Source organism: Dermacentor variabilis, chromosome 2, assembly GCF_050947875.1.
Source record: "Dermacentor variabilis isolate Ectoservices chromosome 2, ASM5094787v1, whole genome shotgun sequence".
Classification (NCBI taxonomy): domain Eukaryota; kingdom Metazoa; phylum Arthropoda; class Arachnida; order Ixodida; family Ixodidae; genus Dermacentor; species Dermacentor variabilis.
The window spans coordinates 112,095,907-112,118,076 of NC_134569.1; the positions used below are offsets into that span (position 1 = coordinate 112,095,907).

At 45.5% G+C, this 22,170-nt stretch overlaps 1 protein-coding gene across 1 annotated transcript in view; it reads right to left on the reverse strand.

Moving 5' to 3' along the window:
• Window positions 1–1,738: 1,738 nt before the first annotated feature.
• The window catches only part of ATPsynbeta (ATP synthase, beta subunit), a 29,960-nt gene continuing 9,528 nt past the window's right edge, over window positions 1,739–22,170 (reverse strand). Inside the window, exons 5-9 of the mRNA XM_075681748.1 lie at window positions 20,325–20,461; window positions 18,124–18,268; window positions 15,198–15,410; window positions 10,327–10,528; window positions 1,739–1,996 (exon numbers count right to left, since the gene is read on the reverse strand). Coding sequence (XP_075537863.1) covers window positions 1,899–1,996; window positions 10,327–10,528; window positions 15,198–15,410; window positions 18,124–18,268; window positions 20,325–20,461 — 795 coding nt within the window. The 3' untranslated portion in view covers window positions 1,739–1,898. The remainder of the gene's footprint in view (window positions 1,997–10,326; window positions 10,529–15,197; window positions 15,411–18,123; window positions 18,269–20,324; window positions 20,462–22,170) is intronic.

Consider the following 22,170-nt stretch of genomic DNA (forward strand, 5'->3'; position numbering starts at 1 on the left):
TCAGATTCTTTTACTGCCATTTTCTTTAGAGCTGCGCCGTTGTATGTACCATTGATAAGATTTGTGCACTACCAGGTATACCAGATGTCGCATACAGGAAACCAATGGAATCTCTCAGCCATTTTAAGCAGAATGGGTAGGTATCAGAGGAAATGTGTTGATTCAATACGAAAACCGTTTTGCAATTTGCAGGGTTTACAAGGTGCATTTTTAAAGTTGGCCCTTAATGTTCCCGACAACTTCCCCTACTAAAGTGCTTTTGCACAACCAGCAATAATCCGTTTTAGGAAGGTCTGCACCAGACATTCCAGTATAGTAAATTTTTTTTTTTTTACAATGAGTTTTACCACAAACAAAAATGAGTAACACAAACATTACCAAGTAGTTTTACCAGACATGAACAACTATGCGTGTAGTTATAATGCCCGATGCTAAACTCAAGGACTTCAAATTATACAGAAATAAAGTAATATGGTGCAGCTAATGAAGCTGCAAGCGAGCTACAGGAAAAAGTATGATGGACACAGATTACCTTTGTCTACATAGCGCCATCACACATCAGCCCTCAATGCATAAAACTTAATTTTGCAGCCACAAAGCCAGCATGGTCATTCAACTCATTGTAGCCTCTCGCACACCACACAATTTGCAGGCTATAATAGGAATTAGATTATGGTCGGCTGTCAGAACAGCAGCCTCGCTGGCTGCAAGGCCATGAACGAATGCAGAGGCACTGTGCTTTGTATTGCATTGCATGGTAGCATCCCAATTTTCATACCACCAAAACTGTCATGATTCAGGTAAAAAAAACTTTTGGAGCAGTATGAAGCAACAAACTCCAGTCAGCACAGATTGGTGCACCATTCCTACCACTTCATTGTACCCGGCCAGAGTAAAACAGTGTTGCTCAGCTACAGCAGCAGACTGCAGTTGTCTGGCCCCTAAATGGTAAAGTGGTGTTCATGGAGGAGCTCCTCAACATTCAAAGACCTCCGCACAGTCTAGTCTGCACCATGTAAGTGAGAGTGAAAAAGACCGAAAAATAAGTAGCAACAATGGTTTCCTAAAGAAAGAAAGAAAGCCACCGACAAACCACCAAGAAACCACTCGTCTTTCACTGAGTAGAGTCCCATGTTATTATTTAGAGCCACGACTATCCTCGAAGGATAGCTTTTGCCAAGCCTTAAATTTCATGCAGCCAACAAACTGCAAATGCACAATCTAAGGCACGATGTAGCCAAAGAAGAAATTTAACAGCCAATATGTGCAGTTTCCTTGCAAACTAAATTTAATGCAAATTCAATGAGAACGACATGCCAATATGTCAATCAATGCAAGAATGCATTTATTGCAACAGCTATAAATAATATGTAAAGAAAACTCATTACTGACAGCATTGCTAGCAAATATGCCAACCATTATGAATGTGCTAGCATGTATTAAGATTCATTGTACACTTGCTTGAAAAGTGAAAAACAAAGGTGTGGCAGAATACAATTTTCTCATCAAGGGATGTTGATTGTCTACGAAAAGGCTACATTAAGCACTGACATCTTGGGGTAATGCTAAATGCATTCTGAACATGCCACAAGCGATTAAGACAGGCTCTGGTGGACAGCCCCAGATTGCCTGATAGCGCAGTACTCTACCGAGTCACTGACAAAGCACAGGCAAATTTTGCAGCCCCAAGGTCATGACTGACCCAGCTCACCAATCAACAGTGAATAAGAACCACTAATAGCAGGTCACAAGGAAGACACAAACCTTCCTTTATTAACACCTCCGCTACATTAAAAAAAAAAAAAAAAGCAATGATGGCTACCCTATGGCAGTCGTGGATGTGTGGCTAGCGGCGGTCACTCGTCTGTCCTGTACATGCAGCTTGCTGAAGACACCCTTTACGTGGCCTCTGCTGCCAACTTCTCAGCCTTCTCACGAACTTCATCAATGGGGCCCACCATGTAGAATGCAACTTCGGGCAGGTGGTCCATCTCACCTGCAAGAACATAAACAATTGACAGAGCTGAGAGAGTGCACATGCCAAAGAATAGCCAGGGTGTCTAGCAAGATGGCATCCAAATTCCCCGAGGTTTCCAGGTTTTCCCCCGAGTGCCTTTGCAAAATTCCCTGAGTAACACAGAACTTTGTTTTATGTCAAGACGGGCCGACACAATGTCACAATGCTGTCACTCTAGTAAGAATGTTAAAAAATAAAAAAACACTTAATCCAGTTTGAATAATAAGTAGTAGTGCTTATTTTCTTCAAAAGGAAAACAGAAGAGAGGAATTAGTAAAATACATGGCAAATCAAATCTCTTCGAAAAGAAATGGCAAAGCCCACTGAAAATCGAGCCGCACATATTAAGATATGAATAAAAAGTGATGCATACAGAGCATACAGAAGCAAGTATTTTCAAATATGAGCTATTTCTATCAAGTGATAGCAAGCTCATTGGTATGAGGCCCAAAGTGCCACAAGTTAGATTCTCTCTCAGCAGCTGGAAAGCCAACCTCAACTGCTCTGCCATACTCTCAGTGCATGCACGCCTCAGTATTGTGTTTCACTGCTTTTAAAGAGCTTATTTTGGTTTGGGTAAGGGACACCTGCATCTCGGTATCACCCAACACTTTTTTGAGCTCCAGCTCCTTCAAAGACTCCAGTTCATTCATCAATGCGACGGTTCTTTCTGTTATCTACCTCCTTCTGTTGCATGTTCACCCCACGAACCATTTGAAGCATCCTCTTGGTCGGTTGTAGTCAACGTCTGATTTTTCGGACTCCGTAGGGACCGCGAGAAAGTAAGAAAAATCAAGCTGTCCGAAAAAATGAATGCACGTCTTTTAATGTCCTCAATGTCTCAAATCGCCACAGGCACGTCCGAAAAAGCTCTGAAGGCCTGCCAGCACACTTAGGCATATCGGTGCTCGCACAGTGACAGAAGACGGGGCCTGGACATGTGTATAATTAAGGAATACATACCGGGTCCCATGACAATTGCCCCTTCTCACACTTAAGCTTCACTGCAATACTTCGCGTATGTTTCACCGCATAACATTGCTGTATTAAAGTGAATCTTACTTTCGGAAAGCGGCATAATGCGTCATGCTTTCCGAGCGTCGAGGCCATTAGCAAAGATTACAAAGGCTAAGTCAGCGCAATCGCTAACGGTAGCAAACACCGAAGTAGCTAGGCCTAGCGTTGCTGCAGCGGTGGCGACAGCTGCTAGCAGATCTGCGTGCATGAGCGCTGGTTTAAGACGGCAAGATAATCAAAATGGCGGCGGTGGTGGCTTTGATTAATGCCGTTTTGGAGCTGCAGTCACGGAAAAAAGTTGGGAAAATCGGACGGTGAAGGGTTCTTGCGTCCTAAGTTTCATAAGTTCTTATGCATTGACTATGGGGCCCGTGGTGGTGACGCGAAGCCGTCCGAATTATCAGGCATGTCCTAAAAATCGGGCGTCCAGAAAATCCGTCGATTGTACACTGGCAACTCCTCCAGCCAATGACACGGTGTCAAAGACAATTTGTTACGATTCCTCTGTAACTTGAGCCAGCACTAGCGTGACTCATTCCCTTTCAATAAAATTACAGCGAATTTTCCCTGATAGAAGCACCATTTCCTTGAGTATTTCCAGACTATTCAAATCCCTGAGAATTCCCAGTTTTCCCAATTCGTAGACACCCTGATAGCACACCTTTGCCTATCATACTAAAAAGCGGAACACTGACAGAATAATTATGTTACACTTGCAAACACAGGGAAAGATGGGCCACAGGGAGGGAACAGGGCAACTGAGAGCCAACATTTTGTACCAGTTGGCAAACAAGTCTCGCTGTCAAAGCTGCTCCAGGCTGATGCTTCCCTTGTTCATCCACTTCTGGGATAATCTACAGGCACAGAATTTCATGAAAAACAAAATTTTACCAAGAAGCTTATACCTTATTGAACAGAATTGTTCGTGGGACAATTATTTGTGGTCTGCAGAGGACCTGTGTAAACCAACTTCGAGAGGAATACAGCTGAAACCCGCGATAACGAAATCCCGAGGGAACGAAATTCTCGCTGCAACGAAATATTTTCGGATCCCCGGTGAACAGCCATAGGAGTCAATACATTTCCTATCTCGCGACAACGAAACTTTTTTCTATAGCAATCCCTCATCAACGAAATTTTCTGAAACGACAGTCCGCATGTAACATGTAACACTAATTGTGTCTGGAAACTGCTCAAATGCATTCGTTGTGCGCTTAAATTGCATTAACTACTGCCGCAGCACACTTGCGTGGCCGCCGCCATCATTGTTTACAATAAAAAAAAAGCCTCGCGCCACCTCTCGTGACAGACGACAGCGATGATGATGATGGTGGTGGTCGTTCGCCCGTCGCAACGGGTGACTGCGCAGTGTCCGGCCCAAAAATGCAATTAGCATTTAAATGACACGAATAAAAAAAGACAAGAACCATAGGCGATCTCGCAGTGAGCACATTTTATTTAATTCTGTGTGCCATTACAGCTTGTGCTAAATGCGGAGCGAAACGCCTACGTGCGTGGCAGCCAAATCGACATCTACTACAGTCGAACCCGGCTATATCGAACTCTCAAAAAAACGCCTATCAGTTCGATATAGAGCATAATTCGATATAAGCCTGCTAAATAATTGGATGTCATAAAAGCACATACCATTTATAAAATCACTTTATTGATTAAACTAGCTTAGTTTCGCACGAAATAGTCCTGCATTTTCTTCTGCTTTGGCAATTTCGCTGCCTGCAACGCACGCACTTTTCTACATTAAGGAGTCGGAGCAGCTGAGGCCGCAACTTTCCGCATTCGCGCAGAAGCACCAGACTAGTGCGAGCGCACCACTCACTTCGAAGGATGTGGGCCAAGGACCGTCGTTGCTTTCCTCATTGTGCCCACTTTCACTTGTGCTCGGTACGATGTTGGCAATATAGTCTTCGTTTTCGGGCTCTCCCGTGGTCGCGACACATCATTTGCGCTCACAAACTCATCCACCGTTGATTCGTCAACAGCTTCCGGAAATTCTGACAGTTCGCTCCAAATTTCGGCAACACTGGCAACGGCTTCGTCGCATTCATCAGAATTTACGGTCATCACCGAGCACGCGGAAGTCGGCACGGCTGAAGCAATTTCAGATTAACCACTCGTACACGGCCGTGCGTACGGGTCGAGCGCCACGGGCACCGTGTCGAGAGTTTGGACGCTTTAGCCCTAATCTCCCCCTTATTCTTCAAGATCATGCCGAGAGTGCTCCTCGGAATCTTGTGCTCTGCGGGGACATCCGACTTCTCACCGCGTTCGACACGATTTATGATTGCGAGCTTCACGACGAAAGGCAAATTCTGCCGCTTCATCACGGCAACACTGCGAGAGAAGGCCTACAAGGCGCACACAAAAACAGCGAGACAAGTCGCACTTTCGCCATCTTGCATGACGAGGGCACAAGAGCATCTGATTGGCTGTCTGAGCAAGCGCTGTGGGCGGGCCAGGATCATCTTTTGCAGGGGGGGTGCCGACGGCTCGTCCGAGGCAGCGCGGTCGGGCGCAGTCACGGTAGGGAGAGCGGTTGGATGGAGCCGCGCAGCCAGGTTTTCTCCGCCACCGCGAGGGAAAGCCAACTTCCGGGGGCACTTTCCGCCGCTTGACGTTCGATATATCGGGTGTCGCTGCTATATTTGTTCGATGTAAGCGTAATTTTTGCGATATATACTCATTGTAACTATATCGTGTCCAGAAATTGTTCGATATATAGAATAATTCGATGTAAACGGGTTCGATATAGTCGGGTTCGACTGTACACGTGAAGGCTCCGATAACCCAGATGACGCTTTAGTATCAGTGGGCTTTGTGTACCGCCACACATGGTCGTGTGCTCAGTGTCGGTGCTAGAGTGCGTCAATTGTGTGTCTCTGTGCCAATCGGACCATTTGCTTTGACAGCCTGCTAAGATGCCACCTCCAGCCAAAAAGAGGAAATTTAAGACACTGCAGGATAAGGCTGCAATTATTGCCCAAGCTGAAAAGGGCAGGAAGAAAATTAATATTGCCGAAAAATTTGGAATTGCGTGCAGTTCGATATCGACGATTCTGAAAAACAAGGCCTCCATTCTCGGCGCGCTCGGTAATGATGTGAGTGCGAAAAACAAAACTGTGAGCGCTGCGGCTTTTCCAGACGTTGACAAGGCGGTGTTTGCATGGTTTTGTGAACAGCGTGCCAACAAAGTGCCGCTGTCTGGCAGAGTTCTTCAGCAGAAAGCGCTGGACTTCGCATGCATTCTCCGGCACGCTGATTTTAAGGCTAGCCCTGGCTGGTTGAGCCGTTTCAAAGCCCACCACGACATAGTGGCCAAAGTCATTTCCAGGGAGGCAGCAGCTGTTGGCCCTTTGACAACGTCGTCATGGCTGCTGACCAACAAAGAAGTATTGGACCAGTACAAGCCCTCGGACATTTACAATGCAGATGAGACGGCCTTATTCTACAAGATGCTGCCTTCGAAGACCCTGGACTTAAAAGGCCAGAAATGCCGCGGGGGGAAACACAGCAAGCGGCGTGTAACAATTTTGTTGTGCACCAACATGGACGGCACAGATAAACGGCCACTGCTTGTAATCGGCAGAATTAAGAAGCCCCGCTGCTTCAAGGGAAATCGTCGGCTGCTTGTACAGTACACTGCGAACCTGAAGGCATGGATGACCCGGGCCATATTTGGCAGCCGGCTCGAGGCCTTCGATACGGACATGCGGAAGGCAGGCAGATCGGTCTGCCTTTTTTGGACAATTGCAGTGCCCATCATGTCAATGACATGGAACTGGGAAATGTGCGCTTGAATTTTTTTCCACCGAACTGCACTTCCGTGCTGTAGCCGCTTGATCAAGGCGTCATTCGTAGCGTCAAGTGCGCCTACAAGGAGGAGAGGCTGATTCAGCGTCTGCTGCTGAACCTCCAGTTGAAGCGTCCCACCGTAGTGGACATGTTCATGGCGCTTGAGATGATGGCCGCCGCATGGGTTGCGACGTCGCCAGCCGTGATAGCGAATTGTTTTAATCATGCCGGCTTCATTGCCACTCGGCAAGCATCATGCGCTGATCCAGTGGCATCGCAAGAAGATTCGCCTCAATGTGCACTAGTTGATAGTGCTGACTGCGCAGTGCCGCCATCGCTGGCTTACGCATGGGATGAACTTTCTGCCGTGACAGATGGCGTTCCGGATGGCCTCAGCATCGATGAGTTCGTTCGTGTGGATGAAGGTGTTGTCCATGAAGAGATGACTGATGAGGTCATCATAAGTAGCGTTTGCCAAGGTGCCGACGACACCGACGACCACCAGACACCAAATCAAGAGAGGACTGCAAACCCGCGGGATGTGTTGAATGACTTCGATGTAATTCGATAATTTTTCGGTGAGCATGATGATGACGTGGCAATGGACCACTTCTTGCAGTGCGAGTCGAGAGCAGTAAAATTGCTGCAAGGCAAGGCTCAGCAAAGTAAGCTGACTGACTTTTGTCAATATTTTTTTTTGCAAGCCCAATTTTCTTCCCTGTCTTTTCTGCCTCACTCTCGCGCTAACGAAATTCCCGCAAAAGCGAAATGTTTTGCTTTCCCAGGCGATTTCGTTATTGAGGGTTTCAACTGTATAGGTGTCCTCTAAAAGATTAGAGGAAAAGTGCCCCCTCGTCTTACATAGCAGCCTTTGGCACAAATTTTCTCTGGCCACTATGGGACGAGAGAAAAAATTAGGAAGTGTCATCACTTGTTTTTCTTCTATATACTCTGCGACACTACCAGTTTAGACTGAATTCGCCAGTTTGGAGTGTTGTCACACATGGCAAGTTTTCACCGTTCCTATCAGTATACGCGCATAGAGTTTTGCCACACGCATTTGCAGTAGTTGCTTATTGATCGCCTATGAACCACATTTCATGCATGCCACCGCCAGTTCAGCTGGTGCACGTTATTACAGCGAAACTGTCTATAGCTAGGTTCTGGCGTGTCGCATCTGCGCATAGACCAACAATTTCTCATACATGGGCTGATCCCGAAGATGGTGCAATATCGGGCCGATCCATGGCAGTGGTGAAGCAGGCATTAAGCACTCGCCATATGAGGGCCAATTCCGAAGGTAGTGCCGTGCCTGGCCGATCCACGGCGGAGGTGAAGCCGCGGCAATTGATGTGGTCAAATTGTCAAAATTTTCTATTTTGATCTTCTTTTTCGCGATCCATGGCCCTTTATTTACCTCGTGCTGAAAAATAACACATGCAGTAGAAATCGAGAAAACGGCCCTTTCGTAGATTGCTATCATCAAAAATTGCGAAAAAAAATCAGGCTTCGGAAGGCCCCGTCACACCGCGGATCGCCCGGCTATCCGTTGACGCAGCGCTGCCATGTTGGTATCATCGTAAAGAGGAGAGATCGGAGCTAAAGATAGCAGGAGCGACGCATTTCTCCCCCGAAAGGTAAACCAGTAAACGCAAGCAAAAAAAGGCAAATGCGGCATTGCGACTGGGCGTAGCAGTCACGTGGGGCACATGGCGTGCTCCTATTGGCTGTTGTAGATTTGAATTGCTGGACGAACCTCTCTTGTGCGCATTTGTGCAGCAGCGAGCTGCGCTTTCAGATCAACGTGACTGACGGTCGTGGCAGCTTATGCACCTTTTCCGTGATGAGCTTCAAAGAAATGAAGTTCCAAACGGCCCACGTGTACGGAAGACCATTAAAGACGTGGAAAAGAGGGAGAAAACTACTTGTGGAAGCGGATGCCCCTGAGCTTGTGGACGAGGCACAACCGGCGCACGTGGGCAACTGGGAAAGTGCGCCCGCATGTGGTGCTGACGACGCGACCCCAGAACACCTGCGAGCAGTGGTGAAGGCCGCGAGCGACGGTGAAGGCGTGACTGCGAGCAATGGCGACATCAGCGGAACAGAAGTTTTCACGTCAAATATGCAACTGTAGATTTCAGCTCCAACTCCACTAATGAAGAGGTTACACAACAAGAGACAAGAGCGGACGTTTTGAATGTGCTGTCACTTGCCTCTGCATGACGGATGGATGTACGATGGCCAAAAAGGCAACTAAGCTGCATGAAACTGCTCACCAGGTCAATTTTGTTTCGGTTTCCCATAGCTGTGAACATTAAGCAATAGAAAAACATGAAAACACCGCCTCGGGTTGCTGAAGCCCTGCCAAGCTCGAGATGCGTCGGCATGTTGTGCCTTGTGCAGCAACGATTTGCACATTTTAGATTATATAGATGTCAACTGCAGATGAGTGTCAAATTTTTTAGTTACTAATGTGTAAAGATGACCTACATTTAAGAAAGCCGCCAGCTCTACATTCGGTTATCTGGATTCCGTCCGTGGCTGTAGCTTACACCGACTCCGCCGCCATTATCTCCTCTGGCAACCTCGACAAGACATCAAGTATGACCTCAGAGATTATACGTTAGAAAATAATTCCTGAGCCCTTGCCTTGGCCGCTACACCTACGCCTCAGAGATTTAACTGCAAATACCAATCTTGGAGGTTAATGCTTGAATTATAGGTCGCATCAACATCCCGATCATCACATCCTTTCCGGCAAGCCCACGCATGGCCTGCTCTTGCCATTCTGTATGTTGAGTTTGCTTTTCGGACAGCATTCTGCTATTCTGTGCTTGATTTAGTTTTCATACCAGACAGCACTCTGCTGGCTCCAAGAAGTCTTTCTCTTTAACTTATTGACAGGTCACGTGAAATGGCACCAATGATGCGCTCACAGTCCGTATGACTCCACAACTGAAGAGCCTGAACTGGCTGCCAACCACAACGTGCTCAAATGCGGACATCATTGATGACCTGCTAGGCTGCAGTTTCCCAATTTCTGCTACAGTTACATCTGAAGACTTTGCAGACATCGACAGCTTGGTGTTGTGCGCCGAATTGAATGATGATGAAATAATTGAGCAAGTTCTCCCACTGTCAAACAGCAACTCTAGCTTGGATGGCGGTGATGTGCAGTATGCTCCGGGGCCTTCACATGCGGACTGGAGCCTTTGCAGTCCGTGCATCGGCATATAGTGGCGGCCCAAAACTGGCCAAAATACAGGCGTACTTGGTTGCATGCAAGCGGAAGTGCATACAGCAATAGACCGCTTATTCCTTCCACAGGGGCCTTAAAATGTAAATAAAATTATCTTTTTTGGATACATTAGTTTTTTCTGACATATGGTAGTGCAGACTTATTTATGTTCCCTGTGATGTCCGAATCAGTGGTTGTCGACTGTAATGATATGCAGCTGAGCAAACAGGCAAGCGATACCTACCATTCAGGATTTGCTTGAAGCCAGTGATGGTTTCGTTGAGGGGCACAAACTTGCCCGCCTGTCCTGTGAAAACTTCAGCCACTTGGAAAGGCTGCGAGAGGAAACGCTGGATCTTGCGGGCACGAGACACAGTCAGCTTGTCCTCCTCAGACAACTCGTCCATGCCCAAAATGGCAATGATGTCTTGGAGTGACTTGTAGTCCTGAAATAACACGACAGCAAAGGGACATGATGGCTGTAGCTATGCAAGGTGCACACAAGAATAATTGTACAATTTCATTCTGCATGACAAGTCAAAGCAACATTATATTGCTTAGTTACAGATCCAAAAAGATTTCTCACAAGCAGAGACTGCAAAATGTCCAAATATTTCGATAAACAAAATGTTTTGGGAAGAAGAAAACTTTTTGCATTCACAAGCAGCCAGAAAGCTCAAATGAATTCTCGATATAACGAACTTCAGGAGACCATGGCAAATTGTTATTCTGAGAGGTCATCATACAGAAAGCTCCAAAATTATGGGGGGACGACGTGGTAATCAGATCACAAAAATCTAAAAAAAAAATGTGTTTTGGAAACTAGATGTTTTGGTTCTGCAAAGCCTAATCTACATTGTATCAAAATGGTTTGGCTGAAAATGCACTAAAACTGCCAAAAAAAAAAAATTCATTTGTCAGTGCGGAGTGCATCACCATTACTTGCGAAGACTGTACTCAATTTCTGATACATAGTGCAACATACAATTTCTGATACATAGTGCAACACACAATTTCTGATACATCGTGCAACACAAGCCCACAGCCTGTGAGCGAGCCCCAAACGTCGACAAGCTAGTGTGATAACCGCAGATTCACCGGATGAATTGTCACCCGAATGTCACCCTTATTCAGACGTGCCTTGATCTGAATTTTGTGTCAGCGGTGACGATAGAGGCACATGCATGCAGTGTTCGCAACTCTTCACACAAGTTGTCGCAATTGGGACCAAGGAGGCCAAGAATTTCCAAAACCCACCAAACGAAGAGGTAAAGGTGCAGCAATGATGCCAAATATTACAGCCCTGGTGTGTTCTAATAAATCTGCACTGCTTGCTAAACTTTGCAGCCCGATTTCTCTCTTTTTTTGTCGGTCGCCTTGCTCATGGAAAGCATAGCACAACAATGGCTGGATGATTTTGATCCTGTTTGTTTTGCTGTGATCCATAAGCTGCCATACACAAAGACACTGCTGAAAAGTTTTTTCATCTTTCCATTACCTTATTTGACAAAAACTACATGGCTCTATGCAGTGAAGCACAGTCACATGAATCTCATATTGAGCAAAAAATTATTAGGGCACTAAAGAAAGGAATCAAACACTGTCTTGATGTAGATTAGACATTTGAGCAAACGTACAAAGTATTTCTGGATCCCTAGCATGTTTCCTTACTGTGCCAGGATTTCCACATGCAAGGAACTTATAAATTCTTATAAAACAAGAACTAATGAAGATATCTTAATGAAATTTTTTATTTGTCTCTTTATTGCAATGTGCAGTGTGTGTGCCAAATTTCAGCCTTTTCTGCCAAGAAACAAAAAAGTTCAGATCCCCTGCTCCCCCCTACTATTAAACCCATCAACCCATCAGTTTATCAGTTGTCACCATATGAGCTATCCAACAATAACATCGCTGTTGGCACTTGACCCGTGCTGTTGCCATTTTCCGTAGATTCCGCCACCACACACCGCATAGAATGAGTGGTGCGCGCAAAATAGACTATGCCAAGAAGCAGAAGCTCCATGTTGCCTCTATCCACTTACATGCTCCCAAAGAAATTGGATGCATGTAACAATTTCTCTCTGCTCTGCTTCCAGCTAACTGCCTGGCAAAGCCTGGTTCAGGCCATCAGCTCATAAAGGGCAGGATATGCAGTAGAACATTGCTGATATGTTCCCATTACATACGTTTTCCCGGGACCAACATTCTCAGTCAAGAACAAAAAAAAAAAAAAAATGACCCAACAGAGTTACGCTCATTTTTTACCAGTTCATACATTACCAGAACGCAAGATTTTTCGTCACCAACAATCAGTATGTCGCTAAACTGCGACCGTATGATACATTTTCCGGCCGCTACATCCCATATAAAGAAAAAGCACGAGGCACTTGCAATTGATAACTGCATGCCCGCCGTGGCAGCTTTACTGCAATACTTGCCCACCCGTGTCACGTGAAAACGCCGGTTTCTAATTTCGGTACCAGCAAATCTTATCCGGGGTTGTCGCACACGGCATACACAGCTATCACCGTCAATCCTATTGTGATAAGCACCTTTGCCTATCTGTTTCACAGCATGTGGGCTGTCTAAGGCGCAGTGCATGCTTTTAATAGGCAATAACTGAAACACTACGTTGTTCCTTGCTGCAGACTACAATTGTATACGTTTTCCTGATGCTAGATCCCATGTGAACAAGAAAAGGTGCAAGGCACTTGCATTTGAGAACAGTCTATACCGTATTTACACGATTGTAAGTCAACCTCACATCGCGTATGACAGGAAAAGAAGAAGAGCATACCCGAGGGCATATTCAATAATAAAAATTTATTGTTAGCTGGCGTGGTCACTGGACTACAGTAGAACCCCGCTGTTACGTTCCTCACTGCTGCGTTTTCCCGGCTGCTACGTCGCTTTCATCCGGTCCCGGCATAGCTTCCATAGGATCCAATGTATAAGGAACCCCGCTGTTATGTAGTAGCTGTGAAAACGTTCCTGCATGATGCGTCGCAACCCGAACCCGCCTGGGCTAAAGTAGGCAACGCGCTTCAACCACCATTTTGGCTTTTGACGAGTTTTGACCAGGCTTGGCCGGGCTTGGCTATTGAACTGGCTGCAAGAAGCCGCACGCCAGTTCGAGAGGCCGCCACTAGGTGGCCATTCGTGTAAAATGCTCTCACTATCATCACTGATTACGGTCACCGCATGGTTTGTTGGGCGGGTCGACTCACGGAGGAAGGAAACTCAGGAGAGGCCCTGACGTCACTCTTCGGGAAGCTATAGCTAAAGAGAAGCCGGAAGTTGGTGTTGCTCCGCCTATCGGGCCAGCTCTCCTCTCTTGTTTACATTTCTCGCGAAACCGCGCTGCGCGCAACCGGGCTGCTCGGACGCGCGCGCTCCGCAGCAATACTAAACAAACGTTAGCATGTTAGCATGATTATGCCAAAGAGGGCAAAATTTCCTGCGGATATTCATTCGTCCGTTGCCGTTGCCTGGCGCGGTGACGACGAGGAGCACGAGTCGCATGATGCCGGGAGGTTGCCAAATCCTAGCTTTGGAGAAGCCGTTGCGGCTCTGGACCTCCTCCGCAGGTACGTCGCACCTCACAGCGACGCTGACAGCAATGCGGCCTTCCAGGCTATTGAGAAACGTGTGGTGATTTCTAGCGAGCGAAAGAAACGGCAAGCCACCATTCTAGACTCTTTTTAAGTCCTAAGCGCACCCTGTGGAAATAAATTGTCTATAGTTGAAGCTGCACTTTTTTCATTCATTTTCGGAGCTTTCCTCACTGTTGCGTTTTCCCGGCTGTTACGTTTTTTTTCCTCGGTCCGGTGAAAAACGTATGAACGGGGTTCCACTGTAGTCGTCTTCACTTGTGCTATTGTCCTCACAAGGGCTGCCATCGTCATTGCTTCTACGGTCCCACAGCGCGTTGTCGTCCTGCAAAATTCCACATTTGGCAAATGACCACACCATGACATCTTGTGAACAGCAGCCCACACAGAATGCACACAACCACACGCAGCCATCAGGGAGGCTCTTTTGACAGGTCTGGTTGGCGTAAGTTCGCGGTCTTCTGCCACCAGCCACTCGTTCAGCCACTAAACATTCAGCCCTCATTCACAGCAGCCTTCAAGAGGGCTGCCATCCTTTACGCCGAAGAAACAAATGACTGCGCAGCGGGCCGCAAGTTCGATGTTTCTGAACGGGTGGTGCAAGAGTGGCGACTGCAGCAAAGCAAAATTTTCACCTGTGGCAGCAAGTGAAGAATTTCCCACGGGCTGAAGTCTGGACACTTCCCAGAGCTGTAGGCCAAGCTTGCGGGGTACGCCACTGAAATGCGTGATTGGTCCCTGCCAGTGACGTACGACAATTGGTCATGAAACAAGCCCGGATCTTCGTCTTTCAAAGACCTGCTCCATTGTGAGTACAAGTGGCTGGCGGCAGAAGACTGGTCACTTACGCCAACCGCACTTGTCAAAAGAGCTTCCCTGATGGCTGCGTGTGGTTGGGTGCATTCGGCGTGGGCTGCTATTCTACAAGATGTCGTAGTGCAGTCATTTGCCAAATGTGGAATTTCGCTGGACGACGATGCGCTGTGGGACCGTAGCAGCGATGACAGCACTAGTGAAGATGATGGCACAAGTGAAGACGAGTAGTCCAGTGACCATGCGAGCTACTAATAAATTTTCGTTATGGAATGCACCCTCGAGTATGCTCTTGTTTTTTAACTGTCACGCAATATGGTGGGGTCGACTTACAATAGTGTAAATACAGTACGTTGTTTCTCACGGTTTTTTCCAAACATATGAACGAGGTTCTACTGTAATCGTTAACTGCCACCTGCTTCCAGTGCTACATAATTTAACGATTCAGTATGTTCACAAAAGACCAACTGTGCTGCAGTACACCAGCAGTAAAGCAAACAGCAGATTAGTCCCAATGCAGTTGAAATCTCACACTGCTCCGCACGCTCCTCATTCTGATCAACCACAGATCACATTATGAACTTGAAAATCTTGCACAGCATTACCTGGCTACATGCTCATTCACAGCATGTAAAACACTGACGTCATTCCAAAATATCTGGGGCAACTACGCATTTGAGGGTGGACCTGCCTGGAGAATCTTCTGGACACCTCGTGCAATGTCGTAGTGCTCCTGCCCGACAACGTTGGGGTCCATGATACGAGAGGTAGAGTCCAAGGGGTCCACTGCAGGGTAAATTCCGAGCTCAGCAATACCTCGGGACAGCACAGTGGTGGCGTCCAAGTGGGCAAAAGTTGTGGCTGGCGCAGGATCCGTCAAGTCGTCAGCCGGCACGTAGATGGCCTGCACAGGAGTGTACGGTGCTGTAATCATTTTCTTGACATAGTGATCACTCAAGGCAAAACAGCACATCAACTCGCACCACTACTACACACGCTCCCTGAATCTCAGCAACAGGTCAGAGCAAGCTCAGCTGAGTAGAATTTTGGGGAGTCTGCACACAAATGCCATTAAATTGCACCGTGGAATAAAACAGTAAGCAGCTTCATATCACAATCTGACAAAAAGATGCAGATATACAAAAAGACAGCATGACATTTGTGTATTTTGCAAATTCCTTTATACTCGCTTTATAGAGGCAGTAATGACAGGATATGGTTTTGAGTTTATGCAGTAATACATGCAATTGCAAACTCATCAACAACTTCGCCTCTGTCTTGTTAGGCACAGCCTACGCCTCAGAAGTCTGCACATTTAATTAGCTTGGGATGTGCAAGAACCATCCACACTTGAAAAATTTTATCATTCGCAAGGGATGCAACCGGCTGACTTACTACACGATTCTGATTTGCTTTTGTTTATTAAAACAAGGTGCTTGACTGCTTTCCACATTGTTGCATGTCTTTTACAGGAGGTAGAGAGAAGCAACGAAAGGCAGTAACGTTTACGGCAAAGTAGTTTCTTATAATACTGCAGTATGTTACAACCAGCATAAACAAAAAAATTTAGTGCACTGAAGTACAATATGCAATTACCTTTTAAAGTGAGGGTTAATACTTACAGGTGCAGTAACGATACAAAGTCTGCAACACATTGAAGGTTTATTGGTTTCTGTGCAGGAAAAAACTGATATATCAGAAAAACAGATAAACTTTAAATCATGCTTGTTGCGCATTAATGTTTCAAAAGCAAATTGACAATGCTGTTTATTCCTAGTCAAACCATTAAGTATGCTAGTATAGAAAATTCATTACAATATATAGTTTGCTTGTTTGTTTGCTTACAGAAACTGTAAATGAGATAATTCATCGGAAAAAATATGCATGAAAGCTGAAACCGATACACTGCAACTAAATGGTCGCGCAATGTCAGATACTATGCTGTCGTGTCATATCCCCTCGACCCAGCATTTGATTGTAGTTGCATATTTTTTAAATTGGTCCATTCGTAAAAGCATACTGCCCTACCACTGTGGCATTTTCGTAGATAGCAAGTAGCTTGTACGCAACAAACCAGAAAATTGGGATGACACCCAAAGGCCACGTCTTCTAGAAGGACACCTCTTAGTATTTACAACTCGCAGTGCATGTGAATAACACAAAGGCACGCGAAGGTATGTACTATCAGCACCTAAAGCCAACGTGAAAAATAAAAAGCGTGACTTCATTAGCAACACAGCATGTTAAAAAAAAAAATCACAGAACAGAATCTGACCTACACAAGTTTTTATCTGCCTTGTTTGTGTGTCAATACTGATGGTACGTACCACTCACACAATTCATGGCTCGACACAATTACTTGCACTGTTCAAGCCTTGTTGAGCCAATGTTTATAGATGAAAAAGTGTAAACGTTGTGTTGAGCAGCCGATGGCACTTTGCAAAACAAACCGCGAAATAGCTCTTGCGAACTTATGCTGAAAAATTGACGAAAAATCGCAGCAGTCAGTGCGACCAACTGTTTGGTCGCAACAGCAGAGTCGCTGATCAATTTTCCTTACCTGAAAAGGGGCTGCAGAACTTCTCCAAATTATCAAGCAAACGAAAAAAGCACATTTCAATGAGAAAACAATTTTGATTAATTTGAGGGTCGGTGACAAATAATACGGTTTCATGACACGTCAACGATATCTTCACATCGGCAGTATGAATCAAACGAAGCCAGCCAAGCTTTCGCTTGCCCTCAGCCCCTGCGGCTGATAGCATCGGCTGCACTGGGACGAGGCTATCATGAAAAGCGCCGACAGCGGAGTGAATGCTTTGTCTGCCTCTAGCTTCAATGGGCCACCAAAACTCAGATTACGTACGCAACCTTCAATACTAAATGCACGGGAAGACAGCTTACATGATGCCATGCCGTCTCAGCACGCCCACTCTTCGCACAGGCAGCAGATTACGTCTAAAGCAGGGTGCGTCGCTGCATATGCGCTCAGCTGCGCTTACAGCCATGCACAGCCACGGCTGAGACGTACGCCATAAATCCCATAAATCGCAGTGCGTGCACTCGATCACATTACTGCGAGTTCACTTCTCTCGGCCTCTTACCCTTTGCTCTCGTGGGGAGGTGGAACTCGTGAAGCCACCATCCTTCATTCTCACCCTCGCATACTTTCACTTGCACCTAAAGCACAAAGTGCATGGGGCGTGATAGCATCTGAAGGCACTTGTACTTTATACGGAACATGATGCGGCCTCACTTCGGGGGTCGCTCTTCTTGCACCGCACACTACTTGAGAGGCGCATTTGCAAGCAGTCGCTTCTAATTGAATCATTTGACCATCTGCGTCCCTCGAAGTTTCCATTTATTGTCGCAGCATTCGTTTGCTGCGAAAGCGAAATTTCGTTATATTGAAATCGCATAGAACCACACTTTGTTGAGGTTCTAAATAGATGGTGTTCTGTGGACAAGAGGTCAAGAAAAGTTAAATACTTCGTTATACTGATAATTTCGTTATATTAAAGTTCGTTATATGTATTGAGGTTTAACTGCGTTCGCCTACATAAATCCAAGTAAATATGTTAATATGCTGGCAAGGAGAAACCAGCAAGGCTGCCCACCTGTACAGAGGTGATGGAGCCCTTCTTGGTGGTGGTGATACGCTCCTGCATGGTACCCATGTCTGTGGCCAGTGTGGGTTGGTAACCCACAGCCGAGGGGATACGGCCCAGCAGGGCAGACACCTCAGAGCCAGCCTGGGTGAACCTGCACATCAGTAACATGAACACTGTTCAGCCGCCCTTGGAGGCAAGCATCTGGCATCTTGAAAGGGGTGTATCAAAGGACAGCATTGAGACATGTTAGCATTTGTACTTTAGGAATAGCAAGATGACACATGCAAGAAGTGTCAACTGTATAAGCCAGTCAGCAGTGTCAAGAAGTCCACACAGTGCAAGTCCTCTGGTAGCACGAAGCAGACATGCTTCGTTTTCAGCGTTAACAGACACAGATGGCCTCCATGAATATTTCCAACTGAATGAACCAAAGTGCTTGACTTAGGTGCACGGAGAGTAGAAAATAAAAAGAGCAAAGCTCTGCGGTATAAGCATCCACTGCCTCCGTAAACTGACAGGATGCAGCTCAATTTCGCATCCGTGTTTTAACTAAACATGAATGGCAAAACCTATTGATTAATGTAAAGTGCTAGCAACAAGACTCACCCATCCTGTACTGCACTGCATGCAGAGATAGAGCCCACGGTTTCAGAATATTGTCTGCACATCACCAAATACCCTTGAACAGCAGCTGTCAATAATGACCAATCAGGAATGATGTCACACTTTAACAAAAATGTGCGACTACACTTAGGGGATTCTCAGGCCAGACCCATTGTAAATTCAGACTTTTTACACCTGTCCAATTATCCAAACTCTCACCCAGCACTGCAACATTCTCCACAGAACCAATATATAATGGGGACTAAAATTTCTAATGCTGTTTCGTGTCTCACTGTCTTTCAGCCTTCTGAGTGCTGTACAGCTGCTGCAAAGCATTCTTGGCTGCTAAATGCAGCTCTGTTCGCAGACTCCCGACGAAGCGGCACTGGTTAACACATAGCCAGTAGGGGCATGCGGGCAGCAAGCTGATGCAGAAAGCATGACCTTGATAAGTTCGTGCTCACAGACTACATCAGATCAGGTGCAAGATAACGAGTGCAAGCTGGAGTAACGACTATGCATGAAGCAGAGTGAGTTGCTAAGCAACCAGCCAGCCAAAAATGCAACAAACTTACCATATTACCACAAATTCCTGCCAATTTACATGTGCATTCACTGGCTGGAACGACCTAAGTTTGAATGTGGGCCTAATATTCAAAACTAATTTGGCTGACAGGGCTCGAAACTGGCAGCGATGCAGAGTCAACATGCCCTGCTAAATATCTGCCCTTAGCGATGACATAATGCACATTTAGTTCATGCGAAACGCACTCGCAACTTCGACCACCACAACATTTATTGTATTTCAATGTAGCACAACATAAAGCGAAAGCAAATGAATTTACCATGGTGCCGAGTTGTAAAAAAACAACTACATCAACTTTACCATTGCAGTTTTTTTTTGTTTAGACCACCCAATCACAATAAAACCTCGTTAAACCCTACCTGCTTAAACAGTAGATTCGTTTTAAGAGTAGAAAAGCCAAATCCCCGACTCAAGAGGCCATTGAACACAATGTGTTTTGTATGCGCATAAACTGTACCATCTTATTGTGTGCGTATCGTTAACACGTATTTCCACTTTTCGTCGCGCAATCACGTACCCTATCGGACTGCCTGGCAGAACAAGCCTCGGAGATTGGAACAGCCTCCAAGTGCCCTGTGCATTTGCGCATGAAGCCACATCAACATCATTTCGGTGCTTTGCCATACAGGTTCTGTGGCCATGCCAAAGAGTGTTGAAAGAAAGCACGAAGTGAATAAATACTGCATGTTTTTGCCTTTTTGTCGCACTTTCTATCAGTTCTGTTTTTTACAGGTAAGTGGGCGATCTCATGCTATTTCGGTTAAGCAGTACTGCCATTTAGTACATACTTTTTCCGAGCTTCGGCCAACTACGGTTTAACGAGCTTTCACTGTATCTAAACCATTTTTTCAACTCCGTCCGTGTCCAAAGATTCTGTCAGCTACTGTACTTTGGCTTTGCGAGACTAGCAAATTAGCACTGTGGCTCCAATTAGGACAATGAGCGCTGTGACAAGTAGGCTTCCCACACAAGAAACAGAATGTGCATGCCATTGCCCTAAGCTGGAGAGTGTTGCAACCTGAAAATGTTGTCAATGAAGAGCAGCACGTCCTGTCCTTCGTGGTCACGGAAGTATTCAGCCACAGAGAGACCCGTCAGAGCCACACGGGCACGGGCACCAGGAGGCTCGTTCATCTGGCCGTACACGAGGGAGACCTGGAAGAAGTGCATTCAAAAGAGTTCACAGCTGCTGTTGCAGAAAATTTCAGGGGTTTTCAGTAACTTCCAACTCTTTCCCTACCATGGGGAAGGCGGCCGTTTTCGGTAGATCACACTAGATATCTTTTTCTGAGAAAACTATTACACTCTATATTCTATGTAATATACGAAAGCACAGCAGAATGAATCCACTTTTCAGGCATACAAATATTAAATTCATGTCATAAAACATGCAAGTTGCCGAACACCCGACTGTAAAAAGGAAGTGCTTAAATGTGCAAGATGTTTTGCTACCCAATAGCCACGATCTGCAAAGAAATCAAGATTTCTCCTTGAAAACTACTTACGCTGCTAAATATTTAGCTGGAAGCCCTACAGTTCGGCTTGCCATGCAGCAAAGTAGTTCCTCAATGTGGAAAACAGGGAAACGTCGCAAACCTTGGAGTAAAGCTGTTTTCTGCTGCATTTTGCTGTTTTAACGTTTCTTGCAGTTTCGATATGTCTCCTTATTAGCTGGCTCATTCTAAATAGCTTCAGATAGTGCAGAAGCACAAACTAGCATTGCATCCTCAAGTTCCTGGTTGATTTCCATTGTCATTTCTCAACATCAGTCAGATGAAAAAGCAGCATCCTCTTTGTTGCTTGAGCCGCCAATAAAGTAAGCTGCAGAGGCAGCAGAATCGAGAGATCTGCAATGTTTCAGAGCATGCATGCTGCTTCTCAAGACCTTTCTTTGCTTTTAACTCCACTGAGTTAGCGTACCTTTGGAGGCCATTCAAAAATCACCAAGTGAGAAAAACAAACTTTATAAGAAACAGAAGTTTCCTTCTATTACCATATTTATTAGGATCTAGGCCATTAGTCTTTTCTCTTTTAAGGGGGCACACCCCTCTTTGAAAAATTTTTTTTATTTGTGGATTGATTGCAATGAAACTTTCATGTTTCATTAAGTTTTATGCACTGATTCTAAATCTGCATTTATTTTTTCCATACAACAAACAGTTTTCAAAATATTTACAATATTATGTTTTTCATTTGGAGTTTGATAATTTCCCAAACAATTGATGCAGTGATAAAATTTAGCATACCAAATTAATGTTTAACATCTAAGGAATGTAGTAAAACAAGAATGAGTCTCCTAGGCCAATTAGGTCTAAAGCTAGGGGTTGCCAAACCCATTGCAGTAAAAGTTCCCTCACCTGCTTTATACAAAGTAACTTTAAAAAATAGGTTACTGACCAATATGCGCAGTGAAATTAGCCTTACTACAAAGAGTAAGAGTTTGTTTTCAGGGAAAAAAAAATTACTGTGCTAGCACAAATACAAACAGAAATATGTTCACTCCAAAGTTGCTAGTGTGTCAAAATTGTAGTTTTGAGAAAATGAAGAAAAACGGTTTCAAGCACCTTTATGAGAACGAAAGCACCTCAAATTACGAAAATGCACCTGGGGAATAATCTGGGTGCATCCCAGATTGGTGCTTCTTTTTTGCCATCGTCTGGAGGCCTAGTGACAATGCCCGTTTTTTCCTGGAAGCAGTGGTGCGACGCAAGTCTTTTTCTTTGGCTCTTTTTGAGCCGGAGTCTGTCACATTCATATTCATTTCTTGAAGAATGGCTGTTGCTGCATATTCATTTCCAGTATTGAAGCGTAGCACTGCTTCTGCAACGGCTGCCTCCACAGCAAAAAGGGAGAAATGCTGCTCT